Below are 19,779 nucleotides of genomic sequence, written 5' to 3'. Positions count from 1 at the left end.
CAAGAAGGTTTAAAATATGGAAATGGGAGGCTTTATAGTTAACATTTTCTCCATGGACATTACAAGACAGATCACAGTAGATCAGGGTAGATGTATTTCAGCATAGTAACAATTGTAGCTGTTTTCTGAATGACTTCAACTTACGAGAATTTTCCCTTGGAACTCTATTTCAACACAAGAGATGTGTTTAGGGCCTTCATTTACAGTACTTATAATAGATCCTCGAACAAGAAAAAATAAAGTGAAAAAAATAAAGAGGGGATGAACTCCTTGGTGATACATCTCCTACACAGTGGCAGGATTCTTCTGGGGAATAACCTATAAAACCAGTTAAACATACTCAGAATTTTACACACTGACTTTAAAGTGTAACAGATTACAGAAGCTAAAATAACCTTGTACAAGTTTAGTTTAATTTGATCCAGTTCCTTTAAAAATCACTTGTGACTTCACCATTATTTTTTGTTTGAGCTGGCTTAAACTTCAACTGAAAGGGAAAGGCCAGAACAGTTAGCCACTCAGTTTTACTCGCTTTACTTCACAATCTGTTAATTAATTCTTTGTTTATTACAATTTTTGATGGACTTAATCTCACAGTCTGCTGCAAGATATTTCTGAAATGAATTTGAGATGTACATTACTTTTTTTTTTTTTTGCAGGTAATATATTCTTTTTCACCTCTAATCAATAATTTTCGATCAATTTATTTCTGAAATGTTAGCAAAAGAGAAGTAAAAGCAATAGTAGTATCAGGATTGGAAATGAGAGAAAATTCTTAAACAAAGGGAAAGGATACTGTCTAAGGTTAGCAAAGGTTTTATGTCATTTTCAGAGATCTGTGTGTTGTAGGAGATGTTTGTTATAAGTTCAAAACAATAGTTTTATTCCCAAAGAAGGGTTTATTGGTGAATGTTGAATCTTACTGCTCTTACTTTATGGTCATAAGGTGAAGTTTTAAAATTAAGATTTCAGAATATAGGGTTTGGTAATCATAAATGCAGTTACTTTTTAGACTGTTATGGAATTCAATATTCTATGACACTTCCAGTGCTGTTTCCTGTGTTTAATTTGTTATGTTACCTGAAAATGTAGAAATAAAGAGCCTCACTTTCACATACAGAAAATCAAACTCTGTTTAAGCCACCTAAATAATTTCAGAGTTTAAGGAGTTACTTAATCTCCATAGGGAAAGCATGTAAGTAAATGTAGAATATTAAATGTAGATGTAATATTAAAAATAAATAAATGAATGGTGCTGGCCAAAAGTCAAATACTTGGGATATTTTTAAGTGCTAAAGTGAGTTATGACACTAACTTTAATCTTTTCAACACTGAGATTCCTGTGTGCCTTAGCAAAACAGTGTAATTTAGGCTGTAGAATGCTTGTTATGCTTAAAGATAGCTCAGAATTTCTTAAATCATATAGATATTTAGAATTTTTTTCTCCTAGACAACATAAATTCTACCAATCCCATTTGCAAAAATGACAACTATTTTGCATTGACATTGGTTTGTCATTATTGATAGTTTAGTGTAGGGGTTACATCTGATTAAGGACAGTTTATTCTGTGTGGTTTTGAATGCTCCTTGTATTTTTGATAGCATCAGCCATTTTAAGTGACCAAAACTAATAATCTAATTAAAAAATATTTGGTTGATTGACTATTAACTAAATGAATTCTGAAATGTTTGTTGTAGTTATTTCATTCTTATTTTCTTAAAACAAAGGCTGACCATCCTGATTAATGAATTTAATAACTGGAAAATGAGATAAGGGTACCCTACATTTCCAGCAAGTGTCACACATCACCATTTGCTCACAAAAAATCAAATTTTTGAAGATTAGGTCATTGTGATAAATGACCCAGTATTAGCTTTTTGCAACTTGCACATAATTTCTTATTCTGCTGAACTAGATGGATCAGCTGATAGCTGTTATTTATTTTATGGTAGCACACTGTAGCTCTAGATGGGATTAAGAGCTTTTTGTCATAGTCCTGATATAAGGTCCTTTCCAACCCTAACGATTCTATGATTCTATGATATATACAAGAATAAAATACGGCCTTTGCCCTGGCAAGTTTCCAATCGGATGCCTTGCTTGTTCCAAAACTTATGTGCTCAGTGTTACACAGGTTAATAAATCTCTCTGATTTCACTAAAACCATTCACCTGTGTAAAGTCAGATTATGTGCAAGTCTTTCTTTGTAAGATTTGGGCTTAAACTAAAGAGGCTTGATGGGAGAGAGGCTGTTCACTTAACTTAGCTTCCTGTGATATAGAAGCCATCTACATTAGGGCCTTACTAGCCTTCCAGTCTTCACAAGAAACCCTTGACAGAAAAGTTCCCATGCAGCACCATTTCCATTTCTTGTATTTTTCTTGCAGCTGGTCAATAACATTAGCTGCCATAATTTACACACACAGAGAATAGTTTCCTGTCTCTCTTAAAGCTTTCCTAGGAGGAGAGAGAAACTATTAAAGAGGTTTTCAATTCTGTGGCTTATAAACTAAAAGTGTGTTGGGGCATGGCTAGAGAGATGTATTTCTTTAACAGAATTTCCCTGTATTTGAGAAATGCTGTAAGGTCCTAGTCCAAATACCTTCAAGCTTTCACAATTGTCTCTTTCTCCTCTTCTTTCATAATACCTTCTGCTACAGCCATGGAAAGATAAAACCAGGCCAAGGAGGTAGACAGTACAGTACATCAAGCACGTGATTTCACACTTAAACTATAAATATATTTAACCATCCCAAGACTGATAGAATTTCATGGTGCCTCTATTTTATTATTATTTGCTGTGCAACATCTTGAAAGCAAACCCCCTATTATGATGGTGTACTATTTTGTGCATTTCTGATGCTGAGGAATAAAAAAACCCCACTCTTTTTATGAGCATTAATTATACACCAGGCAAGGAAGCAATTGCCTCTATGTTATGAAATATTAAATCAAAATGCTTCCTGTTCCCAGATGTCCCAGAGATAAATACAGCAGTATTTTGAAGCCCCACTTGGAGCTGTTTTGCCTGCAAATTTATAGTTTTGTCTCCATTTTCAGAAAACCCTGTTTTATGTGAAGTATAGCACTCTTGGTAGTTTTTAAGGAGCAAACTCCTCTGGAGTTGCCTGTGTAGGCAACAACTCTTATGTAGATTGCACACAAGGGATCTGAAGTTGAAAGGCTCCTTTAAGATGACAAATGGGTTGAAAGTGTTATTGTCTTTGATTGCATGCCTTACATCATCTGTATGTAGGAACAAGAGAGCTATACTTTATCTTCAGCCATTTTATAAATATTTAAGTCCTTATAGTTGCCTAAAGATATTAAAGCATATTTTACAGTAGTTGGAATATAAATATTATATATAGCACAAGATACCAAAGTAGTTTAATGAATTCATAATTTTCTGTTCACTTTTATTGGAATGTGTTTTATGTTCCAAAACTTCCATTTAAAGAATAAAGGACCATTCTGCTCCCTGACAAGATGTGAGCCAACAGTGAATATTTTCAAGGTTGCTTTAAATGATGATATGGGACTTCAGTTAGCAAGAAGGAAGGGAACATGGGTGTTGGAATGTACTACACCAGTCTCTGTGGTTTAACTTTAAAAAAAGGATTTCTGAAGAAACCATTTGGTTTTTAAGTCTTTAAGAAACTGTAAGGTGTTTTAGTTTTCTGCCTCTATATTTTTTAAAAGTTCTTCATTACAGAAGGAGATACATCTACAAATCTAATTATACAAGTTTTTTTTTTTTAAATTTGAAGTTTAGTTTCTAAAATAACCAATCATAAAATCTTGTGACATTAAATATATAAAAGGTCTGTATTTCATGGTCCCTTGAATACAAAGGTATGTTGAGGTTATAGTCGTGAATCTTTCAAATTCCCATCAAATAAAAAAAAATCTTTTTAATATTTCACAGTTTCACTATTTCCCAGTAGGAGTCCATGCTGGGTAATGCTTGCTAATTACCCACAACAAAAGTAGACACATAATGCTGGTAAATTACCTGACCCTTTGCATTTTAATGAGACAACAAGGATTTCATGAAGCGATGTTGTTTCAGTGGTTAATGGTGTCAGCAATGTTGTAATTGTAGGCTGAGGCACATTAGCTGCACAACCACATGTAGGAAGGGTTTCTCTCAACAGGCCCTTTGGAGAATAGAATAGGGTATTATCATTAAGCCTATGTCATTTGCATGCTGCTAATCACTTACTTTATTATCTTGTGTATCCATTGTCTTTCTATAATTGCTCTTTAAATGAAAAGTAAAAATAGTTCCAATGCCCACGATACTTGTGATAGCATCTTGATTATGAAGATACTTTCAAGAAAATGGAACATATAGATAATATATTAGAGGATTACAAGATAGTTTGAAAGTTAAATACCATAGCAGGCAGCCTCATGAGCGTAATTCTGGTATCTTTCTTTGCTTCAGTACGTATTGTTTGTTTAATAAATGGTTATTTATACGCATAAAGGTGGTTGGGTTTTTTTAAAAGACATACATGAATTCAGAGATCAATGTCACTGTTTCTGTGTTAGTGTAGAAGAGATACAAAACATCAATATCCAGCAGATTCCACCAGTCTAATAAAGTTACAAGAGAAAACTAGGTTTTTTAGTTCTTTATTCTTTCCAACTAAATCCTAGTCTGTGATACCCATTGTAAAAGAGTAGAATCTAATATCTACTAGTGAGTTGCAGAACTACAACAGCTTTAGGTAAAAACTAGCAAAATACTTGGCACTCTTTTATCAAGACAGACCTGTTGATTTTAAAGTTTGACATGGTTATATTTGAGGCAGTCCAGGCTTTCCATACTAGGCAGTCTCTAAAAACTTGGTAACTTCTGGTTATCAAGAACCTTCCAAACTTCAGTATCTACTGAGCTGTACATGCAAACTGAGAGTCAGTACTGCTGTGATCTTATAATGTGTTTTTGCAGAGGACCATCTCTCCTGACCTGCTGGTCACACTTTTTTTGATGCAGCCAAGGATTCAGTTGGCTTTATGGGCTGCAAGTGGACACTGCCAGCTCATGTTGAGATTCTCATCAACCAAAAGCCCTAAGTCCTTGTCCTCAAGGCTGCTCTCAATCTACTCTCCTCCCAGCCTGTATTTGTGCTTGGGATTGTCCTGATCCAGGTGCAGGACCTTGCACTTGGCCTTGTTGACCTTCATGAGGTTTCCACAGGCCCACCTCTCAAGTCTGTCAAGGTCCCTCTGGATGGCATCCCTACCCTCCAGCATGTTGACTACACCACACAGCTTTGTGTTGTTGGCAAACTTGCTGAGGGTGCACTCAATCCACTGTCCATGCTGCCAACAAAGATTATAAAAAGTGCCAGTTTCAGTACTTATCCCTGAGGAACACCACTCATCACTGGACACTACTTCGACATCAAGCTGTGGACCACAGCTGTTTAAGTGCAACCATCCAGGCAGTTCCTTATCCACTGAGTGGTCCATCCATCAAATCCATGCCTCTCTAGTTTAGTGACAAGTATGTTGTGTAGGATAGTGTCAATAACTTTGCAGAAGTCTAGGTCGATGATGCCAGTTGCTCTTCTGTTATCCACAAAGCTGCAACCCCATTGTAGAAGGCCACAAAATTTGTCAAGCATAATTTTCCCTTAGGGAAGCCATGTTGGCTACCACCAATCACCTCCTTATTTTCCATGTGCCTTAGCATAATTTCCAGGTGGATCTTCTCCATGATCTTGCTGGGCCTTGAGGTGATACTGACTGGTCTGTAGTTCCCTGGGTTTTCCTCTTTTAAAAATGAGGTTTATAGTTCCCCTTTTCCAGTTATATCCTAGTTGATTTCATTGTCTGCCCCTTGCTACCAAATCTTCTCTAAGGTTCATAAAAAACAAATTTTACCACAAAATCTTGGAAAAGATTCTTGAAGTAGGAGTTTTTCATAGAGTTTTTAAACACAGATTTGAAGACTTATTTACAACATTTTCTTAGACATGTGGCATGTAATGTTTCCATTCTCAACTCCTCTTTAGTGTTTAGCTCCTACAGTAATTTTACTAAAAAGTAAAGAAAATTGTAGGCTTTTTGTTTATAAATTTCATTATTAGGTGTCGATGAGCCTATTATGATATCTAAAATTCATGAAAGGGAAGAAACGTTCTCATCTTTTTTCTTGTCAAACCATAGAGACCAAGTTGATAGCTAGCAATGTGGAAAGGACCTAGTGTTTTCTTCAGGTCTTCATGAGAGAATGGACTGGGGATTGACAATCTCTCTGCTCTCCCTTGCTGATCAGTGAAGGGAGACAGGGGACAGCAGTGCCTTCTTGAGCTTTTCCTCATAGGTAATTCTCTTGACTTGTTTCTCCATAGAACTATCCTCAAGTGAGTCAAACCAGGAGCTACTCTTTGATAAGCAATGGGAAGTCTGTCAGGAGAAAAAGGCTGGGGAGTGTTTATGCAACATAGATTGTAATGCACATTTCAAAATACTCTCCCTGCAAGAGAGGGAAGTGACTCCACTTACTTGCTTGAAAAGTGCAACATTACTGTTTGTCTCCCAGGTTTCTCAAATCTAAGAATTTAATTTTTATTAACTCATCAGTTAAATCTTCAGTTCATTTTTTGAGTGGCAATGTAAGCTCGTTTGTCTGGCTATATCTTCCATTTGGAGTGTGACAGCTGTATGCTGGATTAGGCAAAGAGGGTGCTTCTTAAAATTTTGAATATATTTTGAATTTTTATATTTTTTTTAATTTATTTTATGGCAATATGCTTTCCTGGGTCAAATATAAATAAGTCTTAAAATTTGTCTGCAGATTTATGTTTCAAATTGGCCCTGCCCAAAACTACATCTGGAATATTTATTCTTAGCATCCTATCAAATAACACAAAATGAACTAAGGACACTCAGAAGTATTCCGAAACCCTAGTTGAAAGGACAGCTATTTCCACTAATATTGGTATTAATGCAATTCAAACAAGGATGTAAACATTTTATTTTTTATCAACCAATTTAAATCTCCAATAATAATGGATAGAAAAGTTAATGTGTTAGTACATAGAGATTATGCCATTTAAAAATATTTAGATGCATGAATGACAGTAAGTAGTCAACATAATGCTGAAAAATTAAAAAAACCCCAAAACAAACCAACCCTGCTTGCTGGACATTTTCATTTTCAGTATGACTTTATTATGCACTGGATACCACAGTATTTATTTTATGTTGCCACTTAATTTTCACTACTTAAGGAACACCACGTTACATTTTACTGTTGTCATTGTCTTTACCAGCTTGGCTGCTAGTGTAATGAGTTTTGGATCCCATATAAGTAAAATAAATAAGGAGCTGGTGTAGAGACATTTCTGCTGGTGCTTCTTTAAATATAAAAAGACATTTGAACTATGACAGGCAGGCAAAAACCAAAACCCTTTTCAGCCAAGTCCAATAAAATAATGAGTCATTCTATCATGACAGTGAGTTACTTTTCTCTTTCTAAGACTGATATTCACTAAGAAGGAAAAACAGTGAGCCAAAACAGTGCAAGCTGAGCAATGGAAAGTTCATCTTTTTTTAAGAACAGGCAGTATCTCACTGGTTTTGTGTATACTTTTTTTCTTGATACTTTCGAACAAACTATTTATTTACACTTCTGACTATGCTTTGGATATGCTTCCCCCTGGAATAGCTATCACGTTGCTTTCTGTCTTCTTGATTCTGGATTTTGTACTGATTGCAAAAGAAGTTTCCAAAATTTACAAATTGGGTGCTCCCAGTAGTGTCACTACTGTTCTTCATACAATTGTGTCTACACAAGCTTATTCAGAGGGTGGACATCTCTTTTAATGGAAGTACTTTCTGGAGGTACTTGCCTTCCTACTACTTCATCCTGCATAACAGGGACGGTTTTCATACTGGCCAGCAATAACAGTAATTCTGAAATGCAAATAATTATACTGATGGGATGATGTATATGTTTTGAAAATATACTGCAAACCCTAGAATGGCATTTCCTTATTCCTGTTACAAATTGAGCACCATATGTTATTTGCAAGGTTCAGATTAAACTGCAGCAGGGATGTAGTAAGGTATCTTACTGGATCAGGAGGATTTTGTTTGAAGAAGTATACAGATGCTCCTTAGGCAATTATCATTCCTCACAGTGGTAATTACACCTGGTTGCAAGTGATTTATTGTGCTTTCTGTGGAAAAGTTGATTGGGATAGTGCTATGCAGACTGGCATAGCTCAAAACAACTCGATACTCATTTTCACACATGATACCTACTAAGATGTTTTTAAAAACACGCTACTCTGAAGTTGTGTATATTACAGAAGGCAGTATTTGAGAGACAGAGCATGACTGATTTTTTTCACCCCTATTTATGGTTTTCAGTTTGGAGTTCTGGTAAAAAATGTTGGCTTGCAGAGAACCTTTGAGGTGTTGAAATCATTAATGCCAGAAGGAAATTCTTTATTAAAACTCTCTTTAAAAAATATATTCACATATGAACACAAAATCTGCATTCCTTTCCTCTGAGAATTTAATCAAACCTGAAGCTTTTAAATGACAAATTTAATCTTTGGGAATAACCTACATTCTGTCACTTGTACTTTTATGACAACTTGTCCATTAAAAAGTTGTGGCAAGATTTGGTTAAAATCTGGCAGGATTGGACATGAACAGAATATGCCCTCTAGTCGGCAGGCTTTGCCAAGAGTTGCTATTCTACAATATGGAGTAAGATGGAAGAGGAGCTTTTTGATACTTGCAAATAGATTGCAAGAAATGTGCAGGAGCCTATGGAGCATACCTGCCAGATAAATTAGAGGTGGTCTTGATCTGAATCCAGCCTGCCTCAGAGCTCAGCTCTGGGAAACCAGTTCATATTTCTTTGATAAAATGAAGCCTTAACCTTCACAGTTAAATCTTTGATCCCCAAGACAGCCTTGAATGTGGGATTTTAGTTTTGACCCAGCCTATAGAGAACTTAATGACATTTTACCATAGGTTTCCAGCTCAGTTCCAGCTTGAGTAATTTACAAGTCTTATGGCATTGTTTAGCCCACACAGACCATGAAGTCGACCGTAAGTAAGTCCAAGTTGATGGAAAAACAATATTGCTAGAACAGAGTGACAGATGCTGATTATCACAAAATGTCTGTTTAAGCACTTTGAATGTATCAATTTCCTCACTGCACACACCTGAAATTTTTGTAGAAGTTATAAAGTAATTGTACTTAAAGATGTGGAATCATCTGCTAAAGAAATTGCTGGAATACACGTTGCAAATAATGACTGCTGTGGTTATTACTGTTGCAGCTCAGGGGAGCTATTCAGATGCCTCATTTATTTGAGCTTAATAGATTAAAAGTCCAAATTGAGTCTCATGATATAAACCTAATCAAATTCTAATCTGCATAATTTTTCCATAAGCAGCAATGGGAAATTTGTTTAATTTATGTTCCAGTAGTTGCCAATCATGTGTTGGACAGCATTGTTATTTTTATTTATCAAAATATTTTATTGATTGCTTACTGTGGCACCTGGCTTTCCTTTTCCTTTTTCACTAAGGAAGAATTTACTTTATTTACTGTAATGTGGGATATAATGACATAATGTAGAGTCTTGCCTAACATGCCAATATATCATTTTTAACGGTGAGCTTTCCATTTTATTTGTCGTTATTGAATACCTGTCTCTCTGAACTAGGTAATATAGCTTAATTTATTGAGAAGCTTTATTCAGCATATTTATTTATTTTAGCTTGAGGTCTAAATATGCAAGGTTGACTAATGATTAAACTGAAAAGAATTTGTTATCATTTTATACTAAATTCTCTTAGCTGCAAACCTGTGCTACACTTAGATGCTATCAACTTTGTGCCCTGGAAGTACCTAGTGTAGAAAGCTATTAAGTGGTAAATTAAGAGTAGGGACAGTTAAAAAATGAAGTTTGTAATGAAAGTGGCTCAAATCCACAAGGATTATGATTTCTGATGTTGTTATGAATTTAAGTGTTCTGTAATAATTGCTGAATAAACACGTTACTATTTCTTCTCTCTCTTTCCAAGTATTTTTATCATTCTAGTGGTTCTTTCTGAACAAAATAAGAAAGAGAAAAACAGAAAAATAAATGTTAGAAGTAGCCAAACTACTCTCTAGCACTTGGACAGTAGTATTAGGAGTAGGTGCTATACCCAGTGGTGCAATCCACCAGCAAAAATGGATAGTCACCAAGAGATGAATTTCCACTAGAACAAGAATTAAGTTCTTTCCCAACAGGAGCAGAAAATGAGGTTCATGACATCAGAAAAAGTGGAGGGGGAGGGGGTAGAGAAAGAGGGGGAAGTAGAGCTTTGGAAAAACCAAAGATAACATTACAGTTACAAAACAAGACAAATCTAACAAATCCAAAGCAAGTGGTATATTGGAAGGAGTTAAAATATTGTCTTACCAGTTTGTAAAACTTAGCATAAAATTGTGAACATGTCCCAGTCAATAGGGTAAGTGTGAAGTAGTTTGGAAACCAATGTACTCTGCATTCTAGAAGTCCTTTGTATTTTACTGTGTGTTGTTCTAGGTGTTTTCAATTAGAGAATTACCCAATAATACCTTTGGGTTTGGAGATGGCTCAGAAATAGATGCTTAAAGAGAGCTACAGGGTGGTGCTAACTGCCAAGCAATAAAGTCCTGATGGCCTGTCCTTGTTGCACAGTGGAGAACCTGCAGAGAGTCTCAGTTTAATATTTAATTTCCCTTCTTGATAGCCTAGAAGCTTCAGGCAATTATCCTGGTTTGCTTGGCTGTAACCATTATGCCTGTCTGCATAGGTTTCTGTGATTTACTTTCCTCTGTGCCATATGGTGCTTTAAAAAATAAGAAATTATTTTCTGAAGTAGTTTTACACTTTCAGAATTGTTTGCTTATGTACTGAATCAGAAGTCACTGATGTACTCCTAGAATACATTTTACATTCCCAAGGCAGATGTGTATAGAACAAGATGGCTGCATTGCATAACAGGAGTTCTAGTTCAACCTTGGCTTTATTGGCTGAAAAGAAAGAAACAAACAAATAGGATATATGAGGCCAAAGAAATCAACAACCTAGGCAAAAAGTTGCTTAGAGTTTTACAATATTGCCGTAGCACTAAAAAAATATGGATGAAAACTCAAAAAAATAAAATTTCATTCTGTTTTCCCTTTATGAAATATAAAAATAAATTCAGCATAACTGTGCTTGATTCCACTGAGAGCTGGAAGTTCTTGTCAGACTAATACTGACTAGGAATATTTACTGTATAGAGAAATAAATTTTCTATTCCAGCAGACATGTGGCTAGTAACTGCATATTGTCTCACTTTAGGTGAGTAAAACAGTAAGAAGAAGACACCAAGCTATGCTCTGCAAAGCCTTAGTAAAGAAAGCCCTTTGTTTTGGTAGGTTTGGATTGTGTAATCTTGTGGTGAACTTTGGCAGAGCTGTCATTTGGGTAATTACCCCATGAGATTTGGTGGGAACAAAAAAAAAACAAAGCACAACACAAAAAATAAAACAAACCCAAACCAAACAAACAAAAAACAAAAACAAAAACAAACAAACAAACAAAAAAAACACCCAAAAAAAAACAAAAACAAAAAAACAAAACACCAAATCCCCCAAAATCACAGGCAGCTTTCTTGGGAGGAAGATGGCAGCTTGTTCTCTGTAACAGTGTCTGTCAACAATAAGTGCTCCAGGGGTTGCTCAAGGGTTCATTCCAGTCCCAAAGCACTGAAGGTTTTTTAATGATTGAGAAAGCTATCCTTCTTCATCCTCCACTCTCTGCAGATTTATCTTGGCCTGTGTTTGAGCGCCAAGCATCTTTGAAGATGCTGTGGCCTCTTGAGAGAGGTAGGTGCTTACCCAGTCACATCTGCTGTCCATATTCCTCTCCTTTTCCAGAGATTTAGAGATAATCTCTAAGAGAATTTTAGATCTTCAGTCACAAATTACAGCAAAAGTCAGAACTGAAACCAGAATTTAGGTTTTCCAGGTCCTGAAGCCAAGCTACAACTCTCTGTTTCAGACCACATGGGACATCGAAGCTAGAATTGTTTCTAAATTGAATGGTTGTAACAGATTCCCATGAATGTCAGCAGCTCTTTAGCTGCATGACTGCTGCTGAACTTTCCAGGTATACCCAAGTGGCTGTACTTTGGAGAATAACAGTATAGTCTATCATTCAATTGAATTCACTGTAATATTAATGGACATTGTCAGCAAACAGTAGCAAAGGGATATAGCTGTGAGGTCCTTTTGTAAGAAAGAGAATTATTTCATTTTGGTTGGCTCTGCTTAATGAAAATCCTTGTTCCATATTCCTGCATGATAACTTGGGGGAATGTTAGGCAGTTTACCACCTGTGTATTGTTCATATACACTCAAAATATGATTGTTGTTTCATGCTTCTAAGATGAGCCAGAGCTAGTTAGTAGTATGTATGCTTTTAAAGTTATATTTTTGAGGACTTCAGTGCGTACATTACCCTGAGAATCCCATGGCACCTTTCTATAGAACAGTACTATTTAAAGGGCACTATCAATTTACATGGCACTTTAATGACAAGGCCACAACCTTTAGGTCTGCCAAGTGGATTTTCAGTTTGGGAAAACGCGTTCTGCCTGCATAGTTTTGGTTTAGTAAAACATGCAGTTTTGAAAGGGAAGGGAGGTGAAAAGGAAAGGGGCAGAGGGGAAGGTGAAGAGGATCAAAAGGATCCATTATGATCTTTTAGATCAGAAGACACTTTGTAAATGTAACATAAAGATCTGGTTTGAGAATATGCCCCTTCTCTTAGTGAAGTTAGTGGAACAGAAACAGTACATATCAAAGAGCCAAATTTGTTTCTGCGTTAAAACCCCAGGAAACCTTTATTGCCCCATATTGCTATGTAGAGCAAACCTTCCTGTGTCTCATGAGATGTCACTCAGTCATGTGAACAAGCACAACCAGCAAATCACTTGGCCATCAGGCCAGTCACTCCAACCAACAGGTGAGCAGGGCAAACTGTAACTACAGCCAGTGCTTTCAGTGGACAGAGGGCATGTTAAGCCATGCCAGCATTCCTTGATTTTGAACTTCATCTCAGGGCCAATGGGTCTCTCAGAATACACGCACGTTAATGCTGAACCATAGTTAGTGTCCTCCTGAGTTCCTGAGAGGAACACAGATCAACCTGGCACAGGAGGCACATCTCTCACAAAAGCCCAGTACTGCTCATTGCTTTGTAGGCGGTATTTTGTAAGAGACAAGGAGGGCTCACAGCCAGCTGGGCCTGCTGAGCTGTGAGATGGGCAGCATCTGGATCCCCAGAACTCTTCCAAAAGAACTTGCCTTCTTGTGGGGAGGAAGTTTCCACAATTTTCTCCTTCCACAAAGATGAGACATCTTAAAGAGGTAGAATCTTTCCGCTAATGCAGTTGTTTGGTTGTTTCACCTACTTGTGTGGGCAGTAGTATCCCAGAGGGAGCCAGGAAATACTTCCTTGCACAGAATCAAGACACTGAACCTGCTGCTTTCTGCAGAGAACTGCAGAAGGCTCAAATTCCTTCAGAGCAGGTAGCAGAGTTAGGGCACTGAAGTCCCTGCCTCTCAAAGAGGGAGGCTGCTGCTGGGAGGGAAGCAGTAACTCCCAGTTGCCAGTCCTCGCTGATTTTGAGCATATCAGAAGCCTAAAGCTTGTATTCCTCTCAGAGGCATGATATATTTAATCCACTGTTAGGCAGCATCTTGTTTCAGAGAGGGACAGGTACTTGTTACCTCCTGTTAAGTCTGAGCCGTTCTGTCATTTGATAAGGGAGGCCTTATCACTCTACAGCTACCTGAAAGGTGGTTGTAGTGAGGTACCCCTCTCTTCTCCCAAGTAACAAATGGTAGAAATAAGAGAAAATAACCCCAAGTAGCACCAGGTCTAGATTATCAGCGATAATCTCTTCACTGAAGGGTTTGCCAAGTGTTGGAACAGGCTGCCCAGGGCAGTGCTTGAGTCACCATCCCTGGAGGTGTTTAAAAGATGTGTAGATGTGGCATTTAGGGACATTCCTGTTAGGGTGGTGAGGCACTGGAATGGGTTGCCCAGGGAGGTTGTGAATGCTCCATCCCTGGCAGTGTTCAAGACCAGGTTGGACGAGGCCTTGGGTGATACAGTTTAGTGTGAGGTGTCCCTGGCCATGGCAGGGGGGTTGGAACTAGATGATCTTAAGGTCCTTTCCAACCCTAACTGTTTTATGATTCTATGATTCTATGGTTTAGTGGTGGACTTGGTAGTGCTACATTAACAGTTGGGTTTGATGATCTTAAAGGTCTTTTCCAACCTAAACAATTCTATGATTCTGTGTTGTGGTGGTTATCACTATAGCCAATGGTTGTGGATTGATCCTGGCTGGCAAGTATGCTCCTATGCAGTCACTTCCTAACTTCCCCGCAGTGGGATGGGGTAGAGAAGCGAGGGAAAAAGTGAGAAAAAACTCACAGGCTAAGGATTTTTTTAAGAGTTTAATAAGCGATGAGGCAAAAAAAACCAACAAGCCACAAAAAAACCCCAAGTGATGCAAAGACCATCACTTGCCCACTATAGCAATTTAGTATTGGATGTAGTGGCTGCAGGAGCTGATAGGATTTTGCTGCCCCTTACCTCCTACTTGTTGGCAAAGAGAACTCCCTTCATCAGAAGGCCCTCACTGTCACTGTATTTCCATATGCAAGAACTGTGGTTAAGCTTGCAGAGGCCATTTGAATTTTACTGTTGAGGTTGATCCTGTTAAGCAATTGAAGCCACAGCTCCCTCAGTTGTTTGTTGATCAAGGAGACACTGTGGTTATAAGATCACAACTATCAGCCCTGTTTTACGATTTTTATGAGTGCTAATGGAACAAGGTTTGGGGACTGAAGGAGAAAATGGAATATGAAAAGGAAAATGAAAAGAGGCTGTGAGGAAAGCATGTCATTTCTAAATGAATGCTCTGTGCAGAGGAATTGAATCTTTTCACAGCTGAAAATGGATCTTAAATCTGATGCCTTAGCTTGTTTCAGCTTCTGTAATGAAATAGAGTTTTCCTAATACCCTGTGACCTGAATTTCTCCCTGCTTTATGGGTGCTATTCCTTGACGTACAAACCCATGTTTTCTCAAGTCAGCATTTGATGATGGATGTCAAAATACAGGTCATGTATTATGCATATAGCATTACCGATTTAAGGTGTTTACTTGTCAAGTTGAAGAAATTCAGAAATGTCACATTCACTGAATCTGCACAGCTGTCACTTGTAGTTTTTCATGCCTTTAAACCAAAGTTCTGATAAAGCAGGTTAGTTTTCCTGCACTTTTTTTCCTTCTCTCTCTCTCCTGGAGGAAAAAAAGGGTCCCTATGTATAGAATTTATGTTGTGACTTGGGAGCAGGAATGTGGCCTGAAGGTGTACGATGCTTTGTGACTTTAAATGTGGGCACACTAAATCCCCAAGTACTCCTATTTTCCTTTATCTGAAAATATTCCAAGATTTTTATATTTTTAAAAGTGGATTTGTAGGGGTGTCTGAATTAAGTTCAGGCAAGGAAATTAAATTAAAATAGCAAATATTTCTCACTTCTTCCAAGACCATAGGATAAAAAATATCAAGGCATGAGTCTATTTTTCATTCAAGGAGAAAACAAAATCCCTTTAACATGCTTCTTGCATTTCAGACTGAATGCACTATGTGTGCAGTGTGCAATTACAGAGCTCCTGACAGTCTGTCTAACAGAAATGCCACATTTACTTCCATCTTCTAACACCATCCTAGAAAGAAATATATTTGAAGGCTAGGAGAGGTGGCTACAAATAGCCTTCGATGGAGAGTATGCATGTGTGTGCATCTCTCTGTGTGCACATTTCAGTAGCAGGAAGGCAAGAAAGATTTACACATATAGATGCAGTTATGCCAACTTTCTTCAATTTGCTTTCACCTAGTAGGAAAATACTGATGTGTTCTTAACATCTGAAGAGCCTGATTCACTAAAAGATATTTTAGGGACTGCATCCTGCAATGGGAAGAGAAAAGCCTTCAGGAAAAAGAGGGAAGCAGGGCCTCTAAGGGTGCTCTCAGCAGTACAACCCCTAGGGCACATGGGAAAAAGATTAGTTTGCTCTTGGATAAGTGAACATAAAAAGTCTTACTGTTGCTGTTTTGACTTGTAATTTTGCAGAGGACCCAACTGGGCCTGCCACTTTAACTGCCCAAGACATGACATGTGGTGCCTGAAGGAACTCCATTAGACTCTGTGTCTGAGAAATCCTAGGCTCTGCCGTGCAGAAGTAAGCATTCAAAGAGCCAATACAGCTGTCAGTCACAGTGCCCAGCACAAGGAAACATCTGCAAACCTAGACCATTTGGGAATGCATCTCACTATCACCATGCCAGTCTAATTCAATTATTTTCAGCACAAGGGGTAGTATTAAATGATGGACATCAAATTGCCAACATTTCCAGTTGTCTCTAAAAAATCTGCTTTCTAAAGATTTTATATGCACTGGTAATATTAAATAGAATTGCTTTGCTGTCTTAGGTTTACTTATGGTGGTGTCTTTGTCTTGCAAGCTGTTGAAGATACCACATCGACTTCTTTTCTCTTAAGAAATTTCTTCACAGACTTTTCACTCCGTTTTTACTTATCCTGTTCTTACAGTCCTCATGTTGTATCTAGCTTTCACATGACAGTCAGAAGGAAATTCATAATGCTACCTTCTGGAGGGTCTCTCAGTGGTTCTTTCTAATTTTATTACTTATATATTTTATAGTTTTCTTGATGAGGGGCAGTTTAAAAGTGATGGTAATTCAACAGGAAATGAACCATAAACCTCTCAGACATTATGAAACTAGTACCACATGTCAACAACTACAGTTTAGTTTAGAGATTTCCTGGTTTGTAAATTAGTCCTTAAACTGAAGAAAGGTAAAATAGATAGATAATACCATATCATCTTCTTCTGAATTCAGTAGCAAATGAATGCATCAATTAATTTAACACAATGAAACAGTTTCCATACTGCAAGAAGATAATGAAGTTATATCAGAAGTTAATTTGGCTGTGATTAATTTGAATTGGTATATGGAGAATGCAAAACTATTTCAGACCAGTAATGACAGAGGATCAAAAGTCTGTCCCTGGATGATGTCGGGTGTGAAATCAAATAACTCAGTAATAATGTGGCAAAAAAGAATACTTTCTCAGAAATGTGTGTTTTACAGTGAGCTTGGCTCAATCCTATTCCAAGCAGACAAATATTTGCTTAAAAATACTGCCTTGACATTGATCCGTGTGAAACTCTAAAGTCAAACTCTATCTTTACCATCACTTCTGCAATAATGACATTAAATAAACATGCTTTCTGCAGCTTTAATGGACAAGGGAGATGGAATGCATTAGTCTCAACTGTGAATTTCCAGTCCAACTGTTGCATGGGCTTTTGTGTAACTGTCTATTTTTCAGTACTTACAATCAAACTCCAAAGGGCTTTGCCTGCATATTTTTTACTTAAAAAAAAAAAAAAAGTGTCAAAAACACCATTTCAAACTGTGTAGAAAATCAGGATGAAAACAGTCTTTTTTAGAGATGAACCTTGCTGCTCTCCAGATCTCTTTTTTCCCTTTGAGTGCCTGCCAATATATTTCCTCTGCCACCTCTGTTTTCTTTACATCCCCAAAGGTATAAAACTCTTTCTAGTTTCTTTGCAAGCATTCCTCTTACATACATTTTGAAAACCTGTCTTTTTCTTTCTATCTAATCCTTTTTTTTTGGTTTTTTTTTTTGTTAAAATGGGCCCTTCCATCCCAGTATTCCTATAATTGTAATCCTTATAAAAATGAGTGTTATGGTACACCTGAAAAGAAAAAAAAAAACAACTATGTATGGGTTCTATTGCTCCTGGAAAACAGTTAGAAAATTTTAAATCCTGCATGTTGATTAAACCTAAAACCTGCCAATAAAAGCAAACTGTTCCTTGTGGTCATACTACTGTTTATAAGCAATACTCTTTCTTTAAAATGTTAATCAAGGTTTAAGAAAAGGTGCTTGTTTCAGGATTATTTAAACTACAAATAGGACAAAATTAAACCACTCTAATAGTGAAGTCTTTATTTTTTGCTTATATTTAAGTAATCATTACTCTTTCCACTTTGCATGTTTTGATACAAAAGGCTACCTAGGATAATAAAATAAATTTCAGTTTCTCCATTAGCTACCAAATATCTTACAGTAGAAATGACCTGCATAATTGTGAAGTATTATGCTTTGAAGAAATAATTGTTGAAAATTAAGTAAAGTTCGGTTTAAAATAAATTTTTTTTTGCTACACTTTTCTGGGGGAAAAAAACATAGAAAATTCCCTGTTGGTGGGGATTTTTTTAATATAATTTGTGCTATGTAAATATTTTCCTTTTCTTTTTTTTCATTTAGGCTTTACACCCCCTGGGATGGATAGGTCATCTCCAGACAACAGTCCAGTCCATGGCCTTTTACGTCAACCCTCCATTACAACAGGAGCCAACATCCCTATTATAACAGAGCTAGGTAAGGAAAGCTAGTGTTTACCCTTTCATGTGTATTCTGATATCTATTCCCACTTTTCTTGTTATGCAGTCTCAGGAAAGTTACCTATACTGTATCTTGTGCTACTGTTTTCTCTTCTGATAACTATTTTGAATTACCCTCTCTAACAAAAGATTAGTAACAGTTGTTTCACTTTTTGTTTGAATTAATGAAATATAGTTCTCTCATTCCTTTGGGTTTTCTCCATTTTCCTAAATAAACACTCTATCAGAGATGCTTTTTACGTAGTGGAACAAATAAGCAGAGGTATTTGGGCTAAGGTTAGAAAAGAAAAAAAACACAATAAGTATGAACAGACATTTCCTGTGCATTTAATCAATAGTAAGAGGCCATTTGTTTATTTCTTCATGGTCCAGAACTGTTTAATCATGTGTAACCAAACTCTGTATAATAGCATGAGACATTTTACTCCTGAGAATACGATGATGGTAGGTAACCAGGCTCTGATTTCCACTCTAGCTGTGGGTATTTATGTTGTCAAGTGGTGTGATGTGAAGTGCAGAAGCTGTTCTGTTTTTTTCATGGCAAATACAAACTTGATTTGTGGTCCTTTGTCCTTTTATTTTCTTTTTCAGTTTTATTTTTTAGAGCCTTACCTGTCTTTTTCCCTTACTTTATTCTCTTTCTGTACTTTCTTTTCCCCCTAAATACTTTACTTATTAGCTAAGCCTGGCAAACTTCTGCCTTTGGTTTCAATCAGTCAGGAAAAAAACAGTGGAACCCACATTCTAATGATAACTGAACTGGGTAAGAGTGCCTTTTTCCTTCACATCACTGTCTTATTTTCTGTTGTTCTTACTGTCATCAGCTTTTCCTTTATTTATCTGGCTGTATCAGAGGGGCTACCCTCATGGCACTGCTTTGAATGTGTTTTATTTGTGGTTCTGGTTGAAATTGACTGTCGTGTTCTGGCCTTTCTTAATGATTTTTTTTTCACGCAGCATCAGTAAACCTTTGATCACACTCGTCTGACCTGCCGGCTGTTTCCATAGCACCTTCTCACCAATTCATTTTCTTTGGCCTGGGTCCCCACCTCCTGGGCCTTCCCTCCCCCTCCACCAATTTTTCTCTCCTTTTCTCTCTCTCTTTCTTTTTCTCTTTTTGTTACCTCAGCCTGTTGTCAGTTTGGTGGACATACCTTAGCAATTCCACA

General features: G+C 37.0%; 1 protein-coding gene across 43 annotated transcripts in view; it reads left to right on the top strand.

Moving 5' to 3' along the window:
- Positions 1–19,779, top strand: part of KCNMA1 (potassium calcium-activated channel subfamily M alpha 1) — a 483,481-nt gene that overhangs the window by 440,193 nt on the left and 23,509 nt on the right. For 23 of the 43 annotated variants that reach the window (XM_057416311.1, XM_057416299.1, XM_057416298.1 and 20 more), the window contains one exon: positions 18,474–18,587. In XM_057416311.1, coding sequence (XP_057272294.1) covers positions 18,474–18,587 — 114 coding nt within the window. Of the gene's footprint in view, positions 1–18,473; positions 18,588–19,289; positions 19,374–19,779 lie in introns of all 43 variants that reach the window. The other 20 variants (XM_057416305.1, XM_057416302.1, XM_057416303.1 and 17 more) reach the window with 1 other exon arrangement.

Source organism: Pezoporus wallicus, unplaced genomic scaffold (genome assembly GCF_028554395.1).
Source record: "Pezoporus wallicus isolate ANWC-B61680 ecotype Strahan unplaced genomic scaffold, APGP_CSIRO_Pwel_v1 contig_2012, whole genome shotgun sequence".
Classification (NCBI taxonomy): domain Eukaryota; kingdom Metazoa; phylum Chordata; class Aves; order Psittaciformes; family Psittacidae; genus Pezoporus; species Pezoporus wallicus.
The sequence above is the reverse complement of the archived record's forward strand: the minus strand, read 5'-3'. Positions and strand labels throughout refer to the sequence as shown.